The 24,578-nt window shown below is 50.2% G+C and overlaps 1 protein-coding gene across 13 annotated transcripts in view; it reads right to left on the bottom strand.

Moving 5' to 3' along the window:
• Positions 1-1,962: 1,962 nt before the first annotated feature.
• CPEB1 (cytoplasmic polyadenylation element binding protein 1) overlaps positions 1,963-24,578 on the bottom strand; it is an 80,893-nt gene continuing 58,277 nt past the window's right edge. For 7 of the 13 annotated variants that reach the window (XM_038419172.2, XM_038419173.2, XM_043494446.1 and 4 more), the window contains 9 exons: positions 21,845-22,071; positions 17,201-17,450; positions 16,641-16,754; positions 15,839-15,943; positions 14,771-14,907; positions 12,351-12,549; positions 7,689-7,783; positions 5,160-5,240; positions 1,963-3,373 (listed from right to left, as the gene is read on the bottom strand). In XM_038419172.2, the coding sequence (XP_038275100.1) occupies positions 3,263-3,373; positions 5,160-5,240; positions 7,689-7,783; positions 12,351-12,549; positions 14,771-14,907; positions 15,839-15,943; positions 16,641-16,754; positions 17,201-17,450; positions 21,845-22,071 (1,319 nt within the window). In that variant the 3' untranslated portion in view covers positions 1,963-3,262. The remainder of the gene's footprint in view (positions 3,374-5,159; positions 5,241-7,688; positions 7,784-12,350; positions 12,550-14,770; positions 14,908-15,838; positions 15,944-16,640; positions 16,755-17,200; positions 17,451-21,844; positions 22,072-24,578) is intronic. The other 6 variants (XM_038419174.2, XM_043494444.1, XM_038419171.2 and 3 more) reach the window with 1 other exon arrangement.

Below are 24,578 nucleotides of genomic sequence, written 5' to 3'. Positions count from 1 at the left end.
TCCTTTTCTTTTTGTGAATACAGACTAACACGGCTGCTACTCTGAAACCTGTAAACATGTTCAGTGATTCTGAAGCACCCTTAATGGCTTCTAATCACTGTAAATGGCTGTTTACTTGAAAACCTTCCAGGCTACATGCCAACCAACCCTGGAAGAATGGAGACTAAGGGTCTCACAGGACAAGTGACCATGTCACATGATACTGGAATCCATTTTAAAACCTGATGCTTTTCCATTTAGAAGGAGGGGTGGGAAGCTAGAGCCACAAAGGATTCCTGCCTTAGGCCAAAACTATAAAAGGGGGTGGAGCAGAACAGGAGGGGTTACAAGTCATGAGAAATCCCTGACCACCACCTGAGCTGGAACGAACAAGAACTGTACCAGGGGAAAGGATTGGGCCCAGACTGGGAAGGAGTCCAGTCCATGAAAGCAGCTTATTGGAACATCTGAGGGTGAGATTTACCTGTATTCAGCTTCTTAATGCATTAGGCTTAGACTTTTGTGTTTTATTTTGCTTGGTAAGTTACTTTGTCCTATTACTTGAAACCACTTAAATCCTACTTTTTATACTTAATAAAATCACTTGTTTATTAATTAATCCAGAGTAAGTGATTAATAGCTGGGGAAGCAAACAGCTGTGCATATCTATTAGTGATAGAGAGGGCAGACAATTTATGAGTTTAGCCCAAGGGTGGGTACATTTTTTGGCCTGAGGGCCACATTGGAATGTGAAATTGTATGGAGGGCTGGGTAGGGAGGGCTGTGCCCCCACAAACAGCCTAGCCCCTGCCCCCTATTTGCCCCCTCCTACTTCCCACCCCAACTGACCCCCTCAGAACCCTCAACCCATCCAACCCCCCTGCTCCTTGACTGCCCACTCCCAGGACCTCCTGCCCCAATCTGTCCCCCCCAGGACCCCACCTGCTATCCAACACCCCTGCTCTGTCCAACTGCCACCCCAACCCCTCGCCACACCTCTGCCCTGACAGGCCCTCCTGGGACTCCCATGCCCTATCCAACCTCCCTGTTCCCTGACCATTCCCCCCAAACCTCTGCCCCAGATCCCTGTCCCCTGACTGCCACCCTGGGATTCCCTACCCCTTATCCAACCCCTCCCCCCCTTACTATGCTGCTCAGAGCAGCTGGAGCTCACAGCCCTGCTGCCCACATGGAGCCAGCCTTACTGTCTGCAGGGCAAGCTTAGACTGTGGGGGAGGGAGGACTGCAGAGGACTCTGGGTGCTGGAGACAGGAGTACTTGCTAAGCTGTTTTCAGTTAAGCATGCAGCTTTGGGGGCATGGTTCAGACCCTGGGTCTGTGTTGCAGGAGGTTGGCTGGCTCAACAAGCTGGCAAAGAAAATGGGCTCAGAGGTAGTTTCAGCACATCAGGTGACAGTCCCAAGGGGGTCTCTGTGACCAAACCTGTCAGTCAAACACTCAGGGTACATCCTCATGAAAGCACTACAGCAGCACAGATAGTGCTGTAGATACTTGCTACCGCAACTGAAGGGATTTCCCATCACTGTAATAAGTTGTGCCCTGAAGAGGCAGTAGCTAGGTAAACAGAAGAATTCTGATCCACCTAGCAGTGTCTACACTGGTGGTTAGTCAGCTCAACTATTTCTCTCAGTATGTGGAAGTCACACCATGGGAGACGTAGCCAGGTCGACACGCCCTAGGTCTCGGCCAGGCCTCTATATTATGCTGTTGTACTAGTATAAGGCACTGTATAGCAGTGTAGCTTAGTTAGCTTTACTGAACCAGAATAAGCTATTCTGATAGAAGCACCTATGACAGTAACAGCCCACAGTAGGTTTTTTCCTACTGCTTTAGTGCAGACAAGGCCTTGCACACAAATGTGCACACAACTGCTGTTCAACAGGGAATCTGTTTCCCCAGTGCTCTCCTATGCAGCTCCTTCTACCTCCCTGCACATCCCCATTAAAGAGACAGACTAAGAACTGCTGCAACGTGTTTATTATGTGCCAAAAACTACACCACAGCTTACTCCACGCATCTGTAGGAGAGTGCAGTCTTGCCTGCATATACTACAATGAGGTAGAGACTTCACACACAGCTTCACAAAAACCCCACAAAGAGCAGCTGGGATATGCAACAATGCAACATCAGCTCAGCAGGAAAAAGGGAAAAAATATGACACTGGTTCTTTGGCACACAGCTTCCAATAGAGGGGAAAGTAAAAAATAAATTATAAAGTTCTCAAATCCCAGCAGCATTTCAGTTGACTGCACTGTTGCTTTTACATTTCTTAAACAAAGGGAAAGGGACTTGTCCCCTCTAAGAGAAAGGGCTCCTATGAACCTTTGTCTGCCAACCAAGATGCAGCCCTTTTTTAGCTCAGTTACAAAAAAAAAATTAAGTCCTGTGACTTTGTGATTAAAAACCCTCTATCAACCCCCCTTAAGTGCAACTTAAAAAAGTGCAACAAACTATTTAAAACTATATACAGCAGCTCAGAGATCGTTTATCCGGTCCAGTTTCAAATCCAAAAATCCTGTCCTTTTCTTGTTGCAAACCCCTTGATTCACAACTGTGAAACTTGTCTTCTAACCAGCAGCCCCAGACACAAATTGCAATAATGTTAAAAGCTGCCAGGAAAGAAAAATTCTTGTTTCAAACGACTTAAAAACCGTTTTAAGAGTGTAAAAAGGAACTGGTAAAAACCCTCGAGCGTAAAATATGAAATATGATTTGGTTTAAATGAAGAGCAAAGTCTCCTTTGTTGTTACAGTAAAAAACACCAGCTGAACATTCAGTTTATGCCGTTCAGATGGGGGTTAAATGAATGGAAAGGCACTGTATGGCAACTGCAAAAAAATGGAGCCAATGAGACCTGCATTATTACCATCAGTATTGCAAGGAATGTAAAAAAGCGCCTTTAATAAATAAAAAACCAAGGTGAAGGCATCTGCATAGACACCTTCTCAAAACATGGCCCTTTTTGCTTCTTGTCAGCAAACGAGGAGCCAAAGTCTGGGAACTGCAGAATCGTTTGAGGGGCCCTCCGCCCTCAAAAAAAACCCAAACAAAACCCGACAAAATTCACTGTGCATTAGTGCAGAAACAAATAAAGACCAGCAAGTGCAAACGTGAATGTAAGATTTCCCCATTAGTCCTCAGGAAGCGCGTTCCCAGTCTGGGTCTGGCACTGGCAGGCACGCTCGTGCTCTCTCCACTTGGCAGGTTAACAAAAGAACTTTCTCCTGCAACTGCGGCAGCTCCCGATGCATCTGCTGCCTCTCTAGCTGGAGTCTCTGTTCTTCTGGTTGCGCATCAGCGGGCGGTGGTGACGCAGGACCTCCATGGAATGTTGCCAGTGCCAGCAGGAGCGACAGAAGTACTTGAAGCAGACCTATAGGAAGAGATGGGCAGGGATTACTGAAAGGGCTGATAGCAAAGCTGGGGGTGGGGGAAGACTGCTGCAAGCTGGCTTATGGGATAAGCAGTCTTGCCTCTAGAGACCAGTTAATTTGAGCATGCCAGGAGTGATCCAGTATCTGCATTCAGCTCTTTGGTGTCAACAGAAGTCCTTTGCTCCTGGGGGAATTCAGTCTGCTCAATTTCAGAGGGGCACAGCAAGAGGGAACATTGTGATGCTGCCTCAGTGCACGTGTAGCGAGGGAACATCAGTCTCCAGGGTCATTATGCTGGCGCCTTGCATTGGTAGTATTTAAAATGAGGGTTTAAAGTAGACTTGTTTTAAAAAAAAGCCAGAGACTAAGTCTTCTCCCTGGTCTAAGAGTCCTGCTTCGGGAAGTGCGCTGGTCAGGAAACCCCTTTACATCGCAGAGCTGTATTACTTAGGGAGGGCTATAGTGCATTAACTGCTGAATTCAGCTTTCCTGAGTACAGTAGTTTCATTCCCTAACAAAATCTGTCCCCTTTCAATAAAAGGAGATAGACGAGCTTCTCTATTCCAAACTCTTTGAATGCACTCCTGAATTCAGGGGTGTAAAGCACCCCCAAGCACCCATGCATTTCTACACCCATGGACTGCAGCTTGCAGCCCAGGCCATGCCCATTTCATAGCGTTACGGTAGGTGTTAGTGACATGTTGCACAATGCTTGTAGATCAGTGTTTCTAGACTATGGTTCCCTCTCCTAGTAAGCTCAAGTTAGCTTGATCCCCCTTCTACCGCAGGCGAGTTGTTCCTTCCAGGGGAGTACTAGCATCCCAATCAAACAGTGAAGTTAACTATGTTTTTGCATCAGCCTTACAAAGCTGTCACCACTCAGTTTAGGTCAGCAGTGGCACCTGGCTGCTGGATCCCCCAGAAGAAGTCGCCAGAAGACATTTCCTGGCTGAGCTTTTCACACTCTGGAAACATTTCAGTCTGTGCAACTATGAGAGGGTCTCGAGACACTAAACATGACAGACTGAGCCCTGAATTAAGGTCCCTCCCTGTTCCCAGCTTGCTTCTTGCCTCCAGACCCCACTTCAATACAGATATCGTTTTAGCCCTCACATGCAGGTAGCTTATGTCTGTTTCTAGCCCTGGTGGCTTGCAGATCAGACCTCAAATACCCCATTGATTTAGCTCAGCAGGCCATTTTATCTGGCTTTGAGTCTAGGGCTCCAGTCTACAGTCCCAGGTTGCCCACAGGCCAGACACTTCCAGGAGTTGGTGTTAAGTGGCCATAATCATACTGTGCAATCAGCCTAGTTATTGCCTCCACCCAAGGCTTACTCTTCTGCAGCAACACTAACCCTGCCAGGGCCAATGTCAGTAAACTCAGGATTTTCATGCAGAATGAGGAAGAGATGGCACCTTGCTGCCCCAATGTGCTGTATCAAGGGGCTGTCTTGCCCCCAAGTGCATATTCATCCCCATCCCTGAGCACTGGCTAGTGTCCTTAGCTATGCAGGCTAGGAAGGCATCTGGATCCCCCAGGGGCTGACTGAGGCACCTGACTAGGAGTGAGAGATAGGCATTCCCAGTACCAATGTGTATTCTGTGGCAGACCTCTAAACACTAAGTATGCTAGTACCCTCTGTGAGCCCCTTAGTCACTACTGCCCAGGAGCTATGGGGACAGAGTGTGGTCTACTCCTCAAGGACATGCCTCATGTGAAATTTGTGCTCCTGGATTGAGCACAGCTGGCTAGTAAGGGATGATCCCCAATGAAGGCAGCGTTACCTGGTCTCTGCAGAAGAAGGGACCTGGCTGGGCACTGCAGACTTGACACATAGAATCTTCTAGATATGGGTCAATCTGAACCTGCACAAGAGCAAGGAGAGTCAATCAGCCTGAAGTCAGGACACTGGGTGGGTCAGGTCAGGAGCAGCTCTGCTCTGGCTGGGCCTGTGGTGGTGCAGCAGCAGCTGAGCAGTGAGGGTGACTGTTTAGGCAATGCCGTGCTTGGGGTGGTTATGTGCACTGTGGGACAGCATGCATGGCAAGCCTCTGGGGGCTTCAGTTCTCAGCACTATTTCCAGACAGGCTCAGACCAGGGGTGATGAGAGCTTGTCCTCAGCAAACAGGCCACCCAAGTTCAGCTGTGGGGGCCCCAGGATGATCAGAGAAATAACCATCATTTGTCCAGAAGCCCACCCAGGCTGGACTGGGAGAGCATTTCCTTGTTGGAATGACTGGGGCAGACAGTTCAGGAGCAGCAGCTCCCCTACACAGAGTACCCAATCAGTTGCAGCAGAGGGCTGGAGTTGCTCTTCCCTGGGTAGAGTTATAGGACCCAAACCACCCCGCACTGCTGGCCCCAGGGACAAACTGAGGGGGTCTCATGCACAGCTCAGCACCTGGCAAGCTCTTGACCTTCAGAGAGGCCACTAACAATCAGGCTTGGGCGACACAACCAAGACCCATCCTGTAACACAAGCTGGGGGTGGGATTCCCAGACTGCTGTGTGGAGAGTCCCAGAAACCCCACTTACAGGGGCAAAGCCTTCATCTCCCTCTGCAACCCCTGTCCAAGTCAGTGGGCCTGTCCCAAGAGAGAAAGATTGGCTGGTGCCCACTGCACTCACCACCTGTGTACAAGGCCACACCTGACAGTGGTCATGTCCTGCTCCAACACTTTCAGACCACAGCAGCTTTGCTGTTGCTGCCCAATGGTCTCTGGAGATGCTTACTCCTCAGGCCCATGGGGAGTGGCTGCTCTAGTGCAGGGTCCATGGATATGATACTCGGTGCTTGCAGAGTGGGAAATCTGCCTGATCACCCAGCTCTCAGGTTCGCCACCCACCCCAGAGATGAGAGGGAGTGGCCAGATGAGCCTTGAGGGTACATGCCATGCTGCAGCAGTGTGGGTGGCACTGGAGGACAGGCGGTGCTCCCCTCATAACAGGTGCCAGCTAAGAGGGGGCAGGAGGCCCCAGGCAGATGTCCTGGGACATGCCAAAGTTATCTCTGGAGGCAGGGCAGACTGCAGCTGTTTGAGTGGAAAACCTCTTGGGCCACCGCTACTAGCCCATTTGCCCCAGTCAGGACTGGAGCCGCTTCCCATCGGTCCCAGCTACAGGGTCGTCTCCCCACTCCAGGCAGCTCTGGCTTGTCCCTGGGCCGAGCTCTCGGCACAGGCATAGGCTAGGCACCCTACTGTCTAACAGGAGGCAGGGTGACAGCCTGAGGGAGTGAGCAGGGCTGTGAAGGGTGGGGTGACGGACTGCCTAGTGCCCCACCTGCCAAATGTGCCCAGCTCCTGGAGACAGTTACTGGCACCCACCCACAGCAGGGAAGCTGGCGCAGTCCTGCTTACCCCATGCCAGATGAGTGAGCAACCTGGGTCTCTGCAACCCCAGAGTAGTTTTCCCTACTCCAGAGGGACTCCCAGGGATGGACACAGGGACGGCATTTCTGGTGTTCGCTCTCCGCCCTCATGGTTATTTGCTCTCGCTAGCACGCCTGAAAGGGCTTCTCTGGAGCAGCACTGATGGGGCATTTCCAAGAGCATGGCCTCCCAGACATCTCCCGGCCACCTGCAGACCCAGCATCCCTGGCACAGGCAGATGTACTGGTCTCACCTGCCTCCAGCTGGAACTCTCAGGACTGGTCATTAGGCAGGGTAACCCTGACCTAGCCTCAACCACTTAGTGAAGACAGCCCAGGGCTTGTACTGGAGCTGGAGCACTGACCACCACCTCTGGAGTTGTGCTGGAGTGCAGACACTGCCAGCCACAAGGAGCCCTTCAGGAGCTGAGCCTGATAGCAGAGGGCCTAGAGTCAGTGTTCCAAGCATGCTTGGGATGTGGAATGACCCCCTGATGGTGCAATCACAGCTATATCCTGTAGCCTAAAAGGAACTCATTCTCAGGACCCCAAAGCCCAGCTTGACTGCTAGGTGAGCAAGCTGCCATGTGGGATAGGAGGAGAGATCTGGAGGCAGGCCCAAACACTGCTCGTCTTTTCCACCCCATCACCCGCTTCTGACAGGCATCAGCAACCCCCAGGAGGATCCCAGCCAGGCCTCTGGACAGAGCACTGTTACAGGGGGATGAGGCCAAAGAACAGACTGAACTGACTCTACAGCATGGAGCTGGCAGTGTCCTGGTTTGGTTTCCTCTGCAGACAGAGGGCCTGACGCTGGGCCAGAGGTAGCCAGCAGACTAGTGGTGTTCAGACAGTGTGCCCAGAGGTAGAGCCCAGTGCCATTTGCCCACCAGGCCAGGTGCCAGGTAGCCCTAGCAGAACCTCTCCTACTGACCCCACTTACCTTTTTAGTAAACTTGGTGGTTTTGATCTCCACGAATGCAGCGCTGACTGCCTTCAGGTAACTGCGCTGGTTGTTAAAGGTAACTCGGCCAGATCCTGAAACGAGCCAGACCATTAGTGCAACACCAAGAGGAAACTATTCCGAGGCTGGTGGAGAACCTGCAGGGTGAGCTGCCACCAACCCAACCCCAGAACCACCCAAAAAACTGAACTGCAGCTTCTCCAGGCTCTGCTCTTCCAGGCCTGAGGAAAAACCACCACAGCAGCTGGCCTAATTCTCCTAGTATGAGGCAATCAAAGCATGTTCTATCAGAAGAATATCCAGGCTTTGTGGCTATGCCTCCCCCACTCCCACACTTGTGGGAACACATGGAAGCACAGCATAGGAGTTCAATGTAGTTTATGGTAAAGTCTGTTCCAGTGTTGTTTCTGCAGGGAGGACACTGGGTACACTGCCTGCTTGGGGGCAAAAGTAGACCGGTCACTGGCAGTCAGGATACCCAGCCTCCTGGTGTTCCCTCCAGTTGAATGATCATGGCTGCAGAAGCTGTCTAGGGTCTATTTTCCTAACCTAGGTGTGTTAAACCCTTCCAAGTCCATGCATCGTTATCAGTAAATGTCAATGATTTCACTGTACAAACAAAACGAGGAAACATTTCCAATGTTAACCATGTTTTACAGACATGCACAATAAGGAACAGTTTGAGAAGGAGTTTGATTTAAGGGTATTTACGTTGTATGTTTGACAAGCGACGTTGACAATTCTAAAGCTTTAACTTTTTGAATCTCAGCATCTGTTATTAATTGTCTGACCCCTGTCTCACACAACTGAAAATTAAAAAAAAAATTGATAAATGCCCATCACTATTCTGTCAAAATTAGAGAAAAAATAAAAATCAAGTCCTGCCAAGCCTAACTGTACTCTAAGAATTTCTACTGCAAAGCAGGGCAAGTTCTACCTAGTGACAAACCCATATACTTGGATGTCAAGTTTCCATCTACACTGGATGATCCATTTGTCTCCAGAGTGAGCCAGATCCATGGAGAAAGTTCAGACATGCATGCATATATTTCCCCAGTCTTTGAGCTCGGGTCCATGGATCCATTACAATGGGATTTTCATAGTGTGCCTCCAGGGTAGGAAGCAGGATGATCCAAAACAAGGGGTTTTTCTACACAAGTCTCCATGGGTGCACTAAGGCAAGGAGCAATGTTCTGCCAAAAGAAAGGATGTGGTGTTGGCGAAAACTGGATGACCAACATGCAGAACTTGGTGAACTTATGTACTGATGGCTAATGTGGCTGTTTAGCAAATCTCAATACATGAGACTACCATTTTGCTTGGACAACTCATATCCATAGCAAGCCCTATGGGCCATGGCCACATAAGATCAGATTTCCCAGTAGATGCACCACAGACTGGCCTTTTGTTTTTCATTCTGGCCATCTTAATCTTGTTCATGTTCTTTGAGAGGAGTGCTTGTACTTACAGGCCTGAGCTGAAGATGAATCCTGTAATGGAATTCCCTCAGTACCACATGTTTGTCCCAAATTCAAGATACTCCAGAAACCATTCCACTGTGTTTGCTTCAGCTTTCCTCAATAAAGAGCCCTGATCAGAAACGCTGCCAATGACCAGCAAAGTGAATTTCCTTCTTCCTAAAGCCAATGTTACTGCCACTATGATGCCAGGGAGAGTCCCTGGGAGCACATGCAAGATCAAAGTTAGGAAAAGATGGTTTCTATTTGTCTGCAACACGCAAGTTGTCAGACGATGATAAAATGGGAATGCTCTGAAGATAAGCTTTCATTAGAAACTTAGATGTTTCAGACAGGGTCCTGTTCTACTTCTCAGATATGCAGAAAACTGGGAACAGCATGGGGAGTGGGTTGTAATGCTCTGATCTGAAGTCTACAGTGGCTGATTTCATTCATGTCATGATGTTTCCATGAGTTGTGGAGACGGGCTGGGACAAAGCTGGCTCTGAAATTCTTGCCCAATCCCAGCAAGTGCCTCCTCTGGACAGTGATCACAGATCTCACTTGATCAAAGCTATAGGTAGGCTTTTTGCTGTCAAAGAGCCTGGCATCAGAAGGCTGCTACTGACCTGGCACTTGTTCTAGCTAACACTTGTAAATAGGTATTTTCTCCTGTTCTAGTATACAGATGGCTTCAGCTTGCCATGTGACCTGAATTCCTCTGCAAGTCTGGCAGGAGTCAGGATTGGAAATTGCCTTTTCTGATTACTCTGAATAGCCTCAGCTCCCTATAACACTTCTCATTGCATCACTAAGACAGCTGGGAACTCATGTCTGAGCCCCTGATCAAAGACCAAAGCCAAATATACCAGCATGAAACAGATTTGAATCCCACTTTTGCTGGGGAGACCCCCCTCACGCCATGTGATTTATAGGTCAAGAGAGGCCATACATCCATGGTAGCACTGCTTGTGAGAGCATGCAGGAGCCCAGACGGGGACAGACAACAGCTCAGTTCTTTATTCTTGTTGGCTTGATACTGCTTGACAGCTCCCATGGTGGAAGAAGGGGGCTGAGGTGAGACCTGTCAGGACTTGGCTGGTGAAGGATTAGTAAAGCAAGGAGGCCACTTTCAGGTAAGAGTCCATGGAAACGGGCACATCTCTGGTGATGATCCCAGGACAAACTGACTGGCGCACACTGAGAATCCTTCAATCCCTACAAAATGCAACCTTGGGGTAGAAAAAATGGTGGGCCTAGCAGCCCTTTACTGCCTGCTCATCCACATCCACCTCCACATCCAAGCCGCTACTCATCACCTGATGGCCATGTGCTGGGGTAGGAGGTGGAGGTTGTGGTGAGGCATGGCAATCCTAAACGGAATCTGAAGAAAGCCAGGACTCTAGGGCACCATGCTCCACACTGGCAGCTGGGAATGACAGCCCAACACTTCCCAGTTTTAGGATTGGGACAGGGATTTCCTGCCATTCCTACACACCTTCCGAGACCGAGAGGACTGAGTTTTCTCCAGCACAGCTGCAGATTCCAGGCGTAGTTCACAATACTCTGTACACTCTTGCTTGACAGTCATCCCCAGTTTTAAAAAACTATTTTACTACTCGATTCACAAACTCTGGTTCAGGCTGCTGGCCCTTCTCCTCAGAGGAATAATTCCGTGTCCCTGCACACCTAGTGCAAGCAGCAGGTCCACACCTGGTCTTTTCTGCATCGATCTGCCCTGCTGCACCCCATGAAAGTGGGAATCCAGCTCTGGTTTGATCACACATTTCCACTTTGAGTTTGTCCCCATAATCCAGCTTCACAGGTGAACAAGCCTGTGCTTGGTTTGCTCCAAAAACACTTCCCAGGGCTAGTGATCTCAGAGAGGCTGAAGGCTTAGTCTCCCTTCCCCAACATGGGCCAGCCCTGGTGGGGTGTCAATGAAAGGCTCCCCAAAAGCTCAACACCTTTATGCATGGAATCCCCAGGGGCAGGTAGGGCTGTTTGGAGGTCTCAGATGCGAGCAGGGATCAAGGGGGCTGTCCAAGGGGGAGGGAGCTGGGTGTGAAGGCCCCTTACTGCACTAGCAGTGTCAGGTGCCCTCCATCCATGACCTGCAGAGAAGAGGTAGTGGCTGAGCTCTGCAGTCAGAGGTGCGGATACCAGTCTGAGCAACAGGGATTTAGGTGCCATCTTCCACCTGCCATGCTGCCCTTCTGGCATCACTCCCCTCCAGGAGGTGGAGCCACCTGCCTTTGAGTTCTATTCCAACCCTGCCTCCTTTCCTGCCCAGGGCAGGGGGGCATACTGTGTCCTAGTCACAGAGCTGGCTGAGCTCCCCAGCAATAGGGGGAGCAGAAGACAGACTTCCTTCGGCCTCAGGTTCTCAGCCAGCCTTGCTCCCTGAGTCTGGCACAGAACCAGCCACTGCCAAAATCTTCGCAATGGGAGCAGAGCTGAAGGGACCATCTCCCAAAGGGCAAACGTTGCCCCAGTACTCAGCTGGGAACCAGGCAGTGAAACCAGCTGTTGGAATGGCTGGAACTGCAGCAGGGAGGACAGCAGGAGGCAGAAAACCGGAGGGACCATCAGGAGATGGGGCATTCTGACAGCCAGGACTGGTTCTGCCCCCGGCAGCCTACACTGCCCACTGTAATAGTGCTGTAGACTCAGCCCAAAGAAATGCCTTTTCCCAGGGGCTATAGGCCCCTGGGGCTAATAGTGCAATTCATTCCATCAGCCCTAAGCAGCATCAAGCAAGTGTGCTTGGAAAGCGAGTCGTCCACCATGGTGGAAGAGCCGAGATTAGTCCCAGGAAGTGGAGGAGTGCAGCAAGAATCCTCCCTCCCAGGGAAGGGGGACGGACACTGCTTAGAATAGCCCTTTCGTTACGGGCTGCAGGCCTGTCATGGGTCCCACCAGCTTTCCTAGCCACACACCTGACACTCTGGGAACTGGTCTGCACTCATTCGTACACTGCCTGGGACTCTGCCCTTGTAACCCAGGTGGCCTTTCACCTTCTTCCCTCCCCCAGGCACTCCAGCCATTGGGGCAAGGGTACTCCTCATTTGCAGAGTGGCTGCTCTGCTTCTCAGAGTGGGCAGGGCCCTGCCAGAAGAAGTGTCAAAGGGATGTTTACATGCAGCTCTAGGCAATTCAAGGCCCGCAGGACTCTCACACTTACCAATAGGATACTTGTGCTTGTCCGTGTCAATACCAGCATAAACCACCCCTCCAAACAGGTCATTCATGATGGCTGCTAGGGCCTCAGCGTTCAACATCCCATGCAGGGCCCCCACGAAGACCGTCTTACTGGGATCAAGCCGTTGGGATGGGCTTCGCACGAAGTTGCTGTCTGCCAGGACCCAGGGGATCACCTGCACCTGGAACCCCCATAAACAGGTAAGTCACCTGTGATCTACAGCCTGGCAACCTAAAACCTGGGGCTGCCCAATGCTAATCTCAGTGAGTTACTGGGTCCATTGCAGATAGGCTCTGGCCCCTCAGGAGCCTTGTTGCTCTGGCCTCGTAGCAGGGCCCTGCTGCCTTTGGAGTCCAGAGTTCCCTGCACCATGCAGGTCTTGCCCATTATCACAAGGTACAGTGCTCTGCTCAGCCCACTCTGCACAGCACCATTCCAGGGGAGTGCCAAAAGACTGCCCCCACTAAGAGGTAATGGACCCTACATCTCCCTGCTGGATTTTCCATTTCCCCATGCCAGCTAACTGGGCTCCCCCACCTGTCCTGAGCCAGCAGAGGTACTATTCCAGCAGGATATTTGATAGCAGCCTTCAACTACCTGAAGGGGGGGTCCGAAGAGGATGGAGCTTGGCTGGTCTCAGTGGTGGCAAATAACAGAACAAGCAGAAAGTTGCAGTGGGGGAAAGTCTAGGTTGGATATTCAGAAACACTATTTCACTAGGAGGGTGGTGAAGCACTGGAATGGGTTACCTAGGGAGGTGGTGGAATCTCCATCTCAGAGGGTTTTTAAGGTCAGGCTTGACAAAGCCTTGGCTGGGATGATTTAGTTGGTGTTGGTCCTGCTTTGAGCAGGGAGTTGGACTAGACCTCCTGAGGTCTCTTCCAACCCTGATATTCTATTAAATGTTTCTGCATCTTGAGCAGCCAGTTCCATTAGAGCCTTGATCCCAATCTGCACTGCTGCAGCCACCACATGCCAGCACCACACGCCACAGGAGCAGTCCCATCAGTTGGAGTGATGCCCCAACACCACACTGCAGTGCTAGACTGGAATCAAAAGCACAAGTCCCTTGGGGCAGGCAGCCAGGAACCAGCCAGGCAAGACTGATTTTACCCACTGTCTGCACCCATACTTACTGCCCAGTCACATCACCCTGCAGAGACCCATTGCTGGAACAGCTTAATGCAACATCCCACCTACTGTCAATTTCTACAGGAGCTTTCATCTGTAAGACAGCTGATAGAGGGCTCAGCTAAAAATCACCAAGCCTGAAGGTGCTACCAGACAACAGGAGGACTGTCTAGAGCACAGTGCTGTTCTTGTCCAGGAAAGAACTGAATCTCAACTCTGTAACCATGAAAACTTGTACAGCTACTGTCCAGGCTGCACCTGCCCTGTGGTCAGAGTGGGCTTCTGTCTCAGGAATTCCAATCTAGCACCTTTTACCAGCTCTAGGATCACCAGCCCTCGGATTGAGACAGGCAGTCTAGACTACATCTGGACCAAGCATATCCACAGTTGGAATAGCAATATGCATTATGCATGAAGGCCATTTGTTCTGCAAGCAGCAGGCAGGCTTGATGGAAGATCCAGGGAGCCAAGCCCCTCTCCTCACAGAGCAGTGTAAAAATAACCCTGGCTCTCTGCGGTGGTAAGTGGTTCTCATTCTATACATGCTGAAACAGAGGATCAGCTGCTGGCATGAGGCCAGAGTCCATGGCAAATCCAGAATCAGTCTGGAGGTCCCTGCTCAATCCACCAGCCCACAAGTGAGGGTTCCCAACCTCCATGAGTCATGTGGGAGCAGGATATACCAGGGAAATCCTAGGAGCTGCCAGCCTTTGGTTAAAGACTAAGCAGCTCTGCTCTTCTGTGCTGCCACTTCTCACCTTTCCTCCCCATCCTCTGTCCACACTGCCTGTGCTGCAGGAAAACTCTGCACAAAAATAGCCAAAAGCCAGCTGCCTGACTGACCCTTGCTGCTCCATGCTCAGCCAGCTCCATGTCTAAGCAGTGCTTCCTGGGAGCAGGATAGCCACCCAACTCCACAGCCCCACCCACCCATGGCTTCTTGCTGTGAGGCACGAGGCTCATAGGAGCAAGGGGGTTGAGTGGAGAGCATTTAAGGACCTTTTCTATAGGCCATGCTGCTGCTCTGCGTTAACACCCAGATTAGCAGGTGGGGCAGGAGGCTGGCAGACTGCCCATCAGCCAAGTATTCTCTGCAGAGAGGTTGGCTCCAAAGGCTTCTTTGCCAATGAGTTATGGATTTCAGCCTCCTAGCAGGGCAGTACCATGGACACTGCTGCACCAAAAGCAGCCACCGACCCTGGTTCTAGTCAAGCAAGCATGAGCTCAGCAGTGTCTTGTAGTTGAGCCGGAGGGCTACCAAGTCCACTGACCTCCTTACAGCGCATCCTGCGGCTGGACATCTTGAAGTAGTACTCACTCAGGCCGTCAGGGCTCAGCAGGTCTTGGGAGCAAGCCTGCAGCAGGGCCCGCACAGACTTCTCTGACTCAAACACCAGGTAGACGTACCCTGGTGGGGTGGGGGGGGAGAAAGGGGGAAGAGTGCAGAGTTAGAACAGCAGCACTTGGAAGAGGGGATCACCCCCATCCAGCCCAAGCCTTTATAAATGCCCCCCAGCAATCCCATTTGAACTGCATCCACTTTAGTCTTCTGCTGCATAGAATGGGATCAAAGGAACAGCTAGCACTCAGCCCTGTACTTCATCCTTTCTCCTGTATCATCACTCTATATGTTCAATGGAATCTGTTTCAACACCTGTGTCAGCTAGGTGGTTGGGATCAGCATACAATGATGGTATCAGTGTCACGAGTTATGGGTGCAACTATTCTGGCCAGAACATGCTTCCAACAGACCAGCATCCTTGGCTTCACTGCTATGATGCATCAACTCAGAGCTCTAAATTCACTGAGGACAGCACAGAAGTGTTAGTGCTTGGATCCCAAGACTACTTAATACACTGAGCCAGGTCATTGGGCACCTAACCAATCCATTTGATTAACAGTTACCCATTAGTCCGATTAGTTTGACTGTTCTTGGGCAGACAGTCCAGGGAAACAGAATTCAAGCTCGCGGCCGATTAATTGTAATGAGTAGCCACATACTGTATTTAACTGCCTGGTGTTGTGTGCCAGTGTGGGACACTTACACTGGGTATGGTGACTGGCAATCCAGTCCCATTTCAGAGTTCTGGAGCACCAGCTTAGCTCAGGAGTTCCCCATACGCTTTCCAGTCTAGATATGCATTGCCTAACTCCGGACAGGTTAGCAGCATTTTAGTAAGAGAAAAGAAGCTGTGCTACCCTTGTGCAGAACAGAGAGAGTGGTGTGTTCACCCTACAGTGCTCGGTCCCATCTAGTCACCAACATGCAGCCATGCCATCCCAGCATCAGTGCTGTAACATAGCATGGGAAAAAAACAAGCCTACCATGTCTCCATTACCTTTAGGCATATTACCTTTGGGAGGGCAGCGAGGGTGTTTGCCATCCTTACCAGGCCACTCCACACTCAGTGAGCCAAACACACGGAAGGTGTTGATCAGTCCCGCTGCATACAAAGAAAGTCTCATTCAGAGACAGTGGGAGAGCACACCCTGGAAATGCAAGGGCTGATCCCTGGAGCCATCCCTTCCCTAGGGGCTGATGCCTGTGTGCATGACTAGCCCTCCTCTAAGAGGGACTGAATGGAGCTGTGCTATGGCCAAGGCAGCAGAGTTCGGTGCTGAACCAGGGCCCCCAACAAGCAAGTAGCTTTTTAGGCAGAGGCCAGCGACTTCAATGGGTCTAGTCACACGCTCAGAGTTAAGTGTTTGAGTACTGTGCTGAAAGGGGACAACACTGGGTTAACCCCCAGCTGCTCAGTGCCTTTAGAGCTATTTGCTCAACATTTTTCTAAGTGCATGGGGGTGGGGGTGGGAGAGAGAATAGTGAGTGTTTGAGACCCTCCCCAGACCAGCCCTGGCAGTTTTGGGGAAGGTATTTCAGACTCCTTTGGAGACATCCAGTTGTTGCCAGCTGCCAAGTTGTGTACAGAAAGCCCTCTGTATTTAGCCTAGCCCTGCCCTGGCGGGTTAAACACCCTGGGTGCCTGGAGACGGCCTGCTGCAGTGTGGAGCTGTGGAGAGAGCTGGCAGCTCTAGGAAAGAGGGTGTAGTGTCAGGGCCCTTCCTGAGGCATCCTAGCAACAGCTTCAGGACTGGCTCTTGTAGAGGTCTGCAGCCCAGGGAATGCAGGAGGCTACTTACCTTCCGTGATATCCCATGGAACGCCTCCCAAAAACACTTTGCAGGAATAGACCGGGTTCTTGTAGTTCCGGGGAGGGAGCTGCCCACTCCAGGTGCAGGTTGCCTCATTCACAGCTTAAAACAGATGCAGAAGTAGCTTTATAGGACCATTTGGAGACATTTCAAGCTATGGATAAGTTTCTGCCTAGCTCCCCAGTCTGATATGGTCTCAGGAGGCTGCCACACTCAAACAAGGATACAGCTTTAGTCAAGAGTAGGCACACTTGTCCATACAAGGCTACTTTTCTGCCAGCCTACCAGACCCAGAACTGCAAAGAACAGAATTCTCGCCTCCCAGCACCACTTGCTGCAGAAGCTAGTCTCTTCCCCCGCCTCCCCAAGCAAGGGTCAGCAGTTAGGTGACAACTTTATGGAGCACACTGCCAACTTAGCCTCTAAGGTCCATGGGGCCAGGACCATCTTCCTGTTGTCTCTACAGCTCCTAGCACAGTGGGGCTGTGGTCTGAGACTGGGCCCATAGTAATATAAAGTAAGTGATGAGACTCCAAGCCCCAGCTTACCTGCTGCTTGCCTATGAAGCCTGGCCTCTCTTTCAATGCTGAAAGGGTCCTCTGGTGAGTCCAGCAGATCCCAGGAAGGCCACACAGATGCCCCAGGCCACCTTTTAGATGCACTGGCTGGGGAGGAAGTTACTGCAGCCAATGTAGCTTGATCCTGATCTAGTCGTGACCCCACACCCATCTTTAAGGGGTCCCTTGATACACCGCTGAGGGGCAGGAAGGGCAGGGGTGGGGAGATCCGAAGGCTTGACTGCAAGAAACAAAGTGCTCTGTAATCCCCAGTCCAAGGGGATGCCCATGACAGCCTGAACTCCTACAGGGCAGCTAGCAGCCCTCTTACTTGACTAGAGGAGCAGGTGTTCCTACCCAGTTATGCAAGCCAGAAGGCAGGGTCCTTTTGGATTTATGTCTATTGAAGAGTAGTTGCATGGTTAAGCCACTAGTCTGGGATGCTCCTTGTTTAATCTGGGGCTGTGTTCCATCTGCAGGAGGCAGATTCCTTCTTAGGGCTGTCTTGTCACTGAAACTAGAGTCAGGGACTGTGTGCATAGCACATTGCATGTTGGAGCCTTGCCTCTATGTCCTATCACAATGCAACACAGGAAGTGGGCAAGCACTCAAGGCTGCGATGTTTGGATAGCTGAGTCTTACAGCTGCTGACAGCAGTGGAGGGGAGAACCGCTAGCATCCAAATATGTGCCTTGCCTGCCATGTGGGAAAGCCACTCGAAGGTGGCCAGCATGTCTGGTCTATAAATCTGCGATTCACCATCAAGTAGGAAATCTGCTAAGTCATGATTCCACTGGGGTGGGAGAGAGACCCAGTGTAGCATTACCTCTCTGGCTGTGGCCATCTTGGGCACATCTGCACTAAGAATGCAGACAATGGAAATGCTGCCCCCTGAGGGGATAAGGTGTTCCCTCCTGGTACCCACATGGGGCAAGCCCAGGCTGCCCTATTACTAGTCTCAGGCACAGAGCAGGTTCCTACACAGCATCTACCACTGATCAGTGCAAGGTGGTCACTGACATTTAGGCTGGCTACAGAGGGGTAAGTATTTGGGCCACAGGGAGCCAAATGATGGCCAGACTGGCAGAGTGCAATCCAGAGTCCTCCTGACATTAGACTGCCTTTCAGTACTCCTCTTCAGCTGGGCAAGATATGCCACAGCATGGATTCCAGATACCACTTCTACACAGCAGGGTACTGGGTGAGGCAGGTGACAGGCCTGCAGCTAGCACCTGGTGTTTGAGATTCCAGAGGTGTTGCTCTGATCCACTCCCTTCCTTCCAGAGTACCTAGAGCTCTATGGAAGAAGGTCCCAGAGAAGTCTGTTTCAGACTACAATGGTGAGGGGAAGCCATACTTTGATTTAGGAGACCACACTAACATACCAGCTAGAGTAGAACTCTTTCAGGCACAGGACACCAGGCACGGGGATCGGGATCAGTTCACTTAGGCTAGAAGTAATGCTTTGGATGCTGCATGTCTTGCCTATAAGGAGTCAAAGTTCACTCCAAATGGAAGAGGGTTGAACACTGAAACGCTCTCCTCTCAGGCTAATTCCTCTACTGGTCCCAGGCAAGGTTGCTCTACAGCAACCAGGCCACATCACTTGTAGAGATCCACGTTGGTGTTTACAGCCTAAGGAACCAGCAGATATTCTAGTCTGACCTCGTGTCACAGGCCACCAGTGCCACCTAGCAACTGCATACTGAACTTGGTCTAATAGAAGATTAGATTACCCATCTTGTCTCTAAAATTAGCAAGTAGTATTATGGCCCATGGGAGGCTGGACTATGATGTGCCAAAGGCAGAGAATAGGAGGGACAGAGGTGCACCAGTGCCCCTGCAATAGCAGAGAAATGATTAAGTGAAAGATACCCAGATCATCCTGGCAAGTGACCCCCAACCACACTGCAAGGGAAGGTGAAACCCCCCCAAAGTCACTGCCATTCTGACCTGGGGGGAAATTCCTTCTCCACCCCCACCCCCCATGGTCATCAGTTACTCACATCCTCAGGGGCTAAGGCCTTCCAAAGATTAAAGGCCATCTGAACAGGCTATCTGGAGTCCACGGAAAGCCTGACTTTTTGAAGTACCTACTGTTGCTGGATTTTGCACCATTTCCCTTTGTGGCTCAGGGAGAAAGTCTTGGGTAGGTATACAGTAGCCTGCAGGTCTCCTTTGGGTTTGGCTACAGGGATATTCTGAACACCCACTCTGAAAAACCCAAAGCATCTTAGGTTAAACAGAGGCTGCAAGGAAGTGCTGATCACAGGGATCTCCAGTGACACCTCAGAAGAGGAGAGGAAAGTCCTATGACATATTATTCAGGCTAGTGGAGCAGTAGACTGCTTGTGGCAGAAAGAGTGGGTATGCAGATAAGAGGTCTGAGAAGTGAGTTGGGCGAGAACTGCAAGCTGCAAACCAGAGCAAAGGCATTGCATGGTGCTGACAGGCTTGGAGGAATTTGTACATGGAACCCAAAGTTAATGAGCCTCAAAAGAGCTGCCCAGAATCAGCTAATTGATTCTCCCAGGACAAATGGGTTTGGTATCTAACAGACTAGAATTTGAAGACATCTGGACATCCATGGTCTGCTAATCTAGAATCCACAGCACCCAGCTGTGAACCAATCAAGTGCATTAGAACACTGTATAGTGAGCTGCATGCTGTGGATTGTAAGTACATGGGCCTTGACCACCAGATGAGGAAGCAGCAGTTCACTTTTGAGTGACATGTGCAGAACATACAATTAGATGTCCATAGAACTGATGTTTTTGCCTATCTGCTTCCTTCTGTAAAGTTCATTCAGTGTCTCAGTCCTGTGAGGTTGTCACCAAGAAAGCAGGTGGAGAGTGAAGATCAACAATTGCTTGTGGCATCTGAGCGCCCAGCATAGAGTGGGAAAGCAGGTAGGAGAGACTTTCCCACAAATCCTGTTTGCACACTAGGAAAGAAGTTACATTTTAAGCCCTGCCAGTCAGGTGTATGAGTGTGATAAAAGGATAAGCAGCAGAGACTTGTAACATGCAAGCTACCCTTACAGAACATGAGAAGATAGACCGTATCCTTTAACTTCCCCAGTGACAACTAGGCTCAGAGCCCTCTGGAGTAGGACCAGAGCCTTGTCTACATCAGCCTTTTTCTGAAAGAATCTCCCGATTGCCAGCACCAATTCAGCTGCATTGTGCAGTCTGCCATTCCCACCATCAAAGGTGAGAAATGTCTGAAGATGGCAAGTTTAAGTTGCTTGAGAACTACAACCCAGACTAATTTTGTTTTCCCTTCTGAAAATTAAAGAAGACTACTTTCCCAAGTTACTAGCACTCCATATTAGTGAAAGTTAAAGACTTGATTTTGCTTTTTGCATTTCCCTCAGCTTGGTGAGGCTATCAGTTTTACTCTCAGTGCTGCAGTGTTTGAGTTGCAAATCCTTCCTCCAAGACTGCTACAAAAGAAACTAGCCGTGCCACAGGCAATAGGACTTGGATAACTTGTATCCTAAAATACTTTTTACTGCTCTAACATGGCCAATTACCTATTTCCCCTTCCTTTAACTAGTTCATAACTCCTGGGGCAGGGGCAATGTGTTTGAAAAGCACATGGCAAGTACTATCAAAAGAAATCCACCAATTAAATTTTAGAAACCCATTTCTCTCTGAACTGGTGAAAGATGTGGGGAAGTGTATTCAGCCTTCAATTTTAAAGCCTTGTTTAATACAGTTTAAGATTTGGGTCAGATTTAAAAGGACACTGGCAACTTTGAGAACACTTCTGAAGGGTATTTGTAATAGGCACAACACTAAGTGACAGGTAAAAAAATACCTGACTACTCAATTTGTTTTCAACAATTGATGGCATCCTCCCAACACCATGTCAATTCACTGCCCCCTCCTTTAGGGCATTCACTCTAGCTCAGGGGTTCTCAAATATTGTACTACAACCGTCTCCTAACAAAAAGTTACTTCACAACCCCAGGAGGGGGGCCAAAGCTGAAGCTCAAGGGCTTCCACCCTAGGCAGGGGGCCTGCAATCTGAGTCCTGACACCTATGGCTGAAGCCCTTGGGCTTCAGCTTCTGGCCCCAGCAAGTCTAAGCCAGCCCTGGTGATCCCACTCAAAGGGGGTCCTGACCCACAGTTTGAGAACTGCTGCTCTAGCTGTTTGAGCTTTACCAAAGCAGCTTCTTTAAACATGAGAAATGACTGAAGTCACAAAAATTAGCATGGGGACTGAAGGGCAAGTGTTTGTCCTGGAACTTTTATATAGAGTGACTGGATTTGAAGTCTAAGTACCCTGATAAACAATGCCATTAAAAAAAAAGTCTCAGCAGTAAGTTACCCCTTTAGCGTCCATTGTTTAAAGAGAAATTGGTACATGGTCTACTCCCCTCATCCTGGGAGTGTAGTGCTGGGTACACTGGATGAAGGCAGATCCAGAAGGGAAGCAACTCCCTTAGTTTCAGGCTAGAAGCTATTGAGAGAACAATGGAGTATTTAATTCCTTTTTACTGTCTCAGGATGGAGTCATGGTGTTCTGCAGCACAATGCTGTTCTTCTAAGGTGCCAGGAGTTGAGTGTTTGATCTAAGGGGGGCAATGCAAAGACTTGTGAGGTTAGGAAAACAAGAACCATCTTACGATTAAGTCTGAGAGATGGTCAGATCCAGAGCTGAATCCACTGGTATCAGAGTCCGAGGGGCTGCTGGAGCGGGAATCCAGGAGAGCACGACTGTCCAGGCGGGAGCTCCTCAGAGTCTGCGTGGGAAACTTCTCTCCCAAGTCCGAGCCAATTGGGTCCAGAGGAAGGAAGCCCAGAGGGGGTTTTCCCAAAACGTTCCCCAGAGGGCTACTGAGCATGCTGAGAACTAGAACAGAGAAACCCCCCTCATTAGCATATTGGACCTATTTCCCCATCTCCACCAGCACTCCAGAAAGGTTCTGGTATCAGGCAGCATCAAGGAGGCTTGGTAATGTGGGGAGGTTTGTTGGACAGAAGTTAGACACAGGCTATCTCCTTTGGCCAGGCTGTGTCTGGAAGCTAGGGGGCTCCTGAAAAGAACTGCAGGGCTGCTCTGAAACAGATGCAACAGCATCATGATTAACATGCACATCCCAGATTCAGCAGTGCCAGCATGGGTGGCCAGATGGATGTTTAAATACTATCTGTCTCATTAGCTGCCCTCCCAGACTGGGGAGAGCAGAGGAATCGAGTGCCAAGGCCCCATTAGCATTGGTTGCAAAAGCACAGGTCTGCTCCCAGTTTGACTCACTTGGTCTCAGACATGTTGCACAAGTGCATGCTGGCAAAGTCTATCCCTTAGTGTCTCAGCAAGGAATCAAGTGCTTGGAGGGCGCACACACCACCCTAGTGCCATGTGGGGCAATGCACTATGGACACCCTACTGCACAGAGGTGGAAGGAACAAGGACTGGTTATAACGGGTATAGGAGTGGCCATGAACACTGGAAGCAGTACACTGGTAGTGGTTACAGTAGACATTACATGTAGCTGCCATGGCTTCTGACACTACCAGAGCGTGCTGATAAACATGTCAACAGGCCCACAGCCAGAAGCCAGCCCATAGCGCAAATCACCTTCTGACATTGTCAGGGAATTGCCTGTCGCCTTTGTTTTTCCACCTCTGGAGAGGCAAGACACTGACATCACTCCTCCAAACAGCAGCATTCCCTCCCAATGCTGGGTCAGACTGCACTGTTGCAATCCAACACCAAGCCTTACCAGAGCATCTTCTGTCAGCACCTGGTCCAGAACTCCACATGTGGGTTTAAGCCTCAGACACTTACCCTTGCCCCAAGAGTGGAGACTTCCCTCGCACAAGCACTGATCGAACACTGTCAGTTACCACCCAGGCCAGGCTCTGCAGAGCCATCTCCCCATGGCCCTGATCTAGGCAGAGGAACAGTTCTGCAGCAGGCTCCATGGTTTAGAAGAGCATTTATAGCTAGTCTAAAGTCTGCTGTGGCTTCAAAGACTATGCCTAGTTAGCCTGAGGAGGAGCTGGTTTTCAGAAAGGCAGCCTTCATGAGAGCTCAACATTGGTCAGGTGGCCATCACCCCACCCTTAGGCCAGGACTAGGACCTAGAGGCATTATAGAAAACATTAGCCAAATGTGTTCTATAGTTCTAGGGCAGACCAATCTCATTTTTCCTATACTAGAGTGAGAGAGCATGTTGGCGAATGTATTCCAGCACCTACCTTTAAATCCCTGTCAAGCCAAGACCAGAGGCACCTCCTTGCAAGTCGGAAGTGGAGAATTTATGTACATGTTGGCACTGTGCAGTGCCTACTTGCAGCTTAAAATGTGAATGGCAAGAGACTGCTAGAAGTTAGATGGCAGCATTATGGCTATTTAAGACAGAAATCTTAGTGGCATTCTGGAGTATTCCAATGCTTACTCTTCCTCACCCATCAAGCACTGAAAAATCTGGGCTGTACCTTCACTGACAGCAAGCACCATGCAGAGGTTTAGAGTGGGATTCCTTCCTGCCTGTGTCCATAGCACATGGAGTGTCCTGTGTCCCTATGGCAGTGGTTCTCAACCTTTCCAGACTGCCATACCCCTTCCAGGATCAGCCTGAGCCCCACTGCCTGGGGTTGAAGCACGTAGCTTATCTTTATGGGGCTGCCTGTGGCATGGGGCCCCAAGCAACTGCCCTGCTTGCCATCCCTGCACTAGCGATCCCCCTAAATCCATTCCTACCCTTCAAGGCTCAATCCCCAGGTTGAGAAACTGATCTAGAGTTGATGTACCCCCTGGAAAACCTCTGCATACCCAGAGTTAACCACCTCTGCCCTATGGCACAGGAACCGGCCAGTCTGCAGGTCTGATTTCTCAGGACACCGGAGGCCAGATATTGCACAGCACTAGCTTAACTTGCCCCTTTTAGAGTATAAGCAAGACTGTCAGTTTTTACTATTCTTAAATTCCCAATCTGTCCTTATGCTACAGCCTTGTCTGCCAGGACTTTCCTCCTCTGCAACCACCAGCTCAGCTCTAGCTGGGGGAACAGCAGGAGTGCTAGCACAGATCAGGTGCCTGCCACCAGCTTGAGCAGCGCCATGAAGCCTTCTCTGTACTAGTGCTGACCGTTGCTACTGCTGGTGGAGCTGCGCTAGCAGTAGCGAGCATTAAGGAAAAGATAGCGTCAACAGCTTAGGGGATGAGGGGAGACTAGGTCTCCTTCCAGAATACAGGTTTGTTGTATGGGTTGGGAGACATTCTGTCCAAGCTAGAGCAAGCATGGTTTCAGGCTTATCTGAAGTCACATGGCATGTTTGAAAGCAATACAGCTAGTGTATTGTTCAAGGAAGACAGCTGAATTTATTAAGAGTCTAAAAAACTGATTAGTC

The sequence above is a fragment of the Dermochelys coriacea genome, chromosome 10, assembly GCF_009764565.3.
Source record: "Dermochelys coriacea isolate rDerCor1 chromosome 10, rDerCor1.pri.v4, whole genome shotgun sequence".
NCBI lineage: Eukaryota > Metazoa > Chordata > Testudines > Dermochelyidae > Dermochelys > Dermochelys coriacea.
The sequence above is the reverse complement of the archived record's forward strand: the minus strand, read 5'-3'. Positions and strand labels throughout refer to the sequence as shown.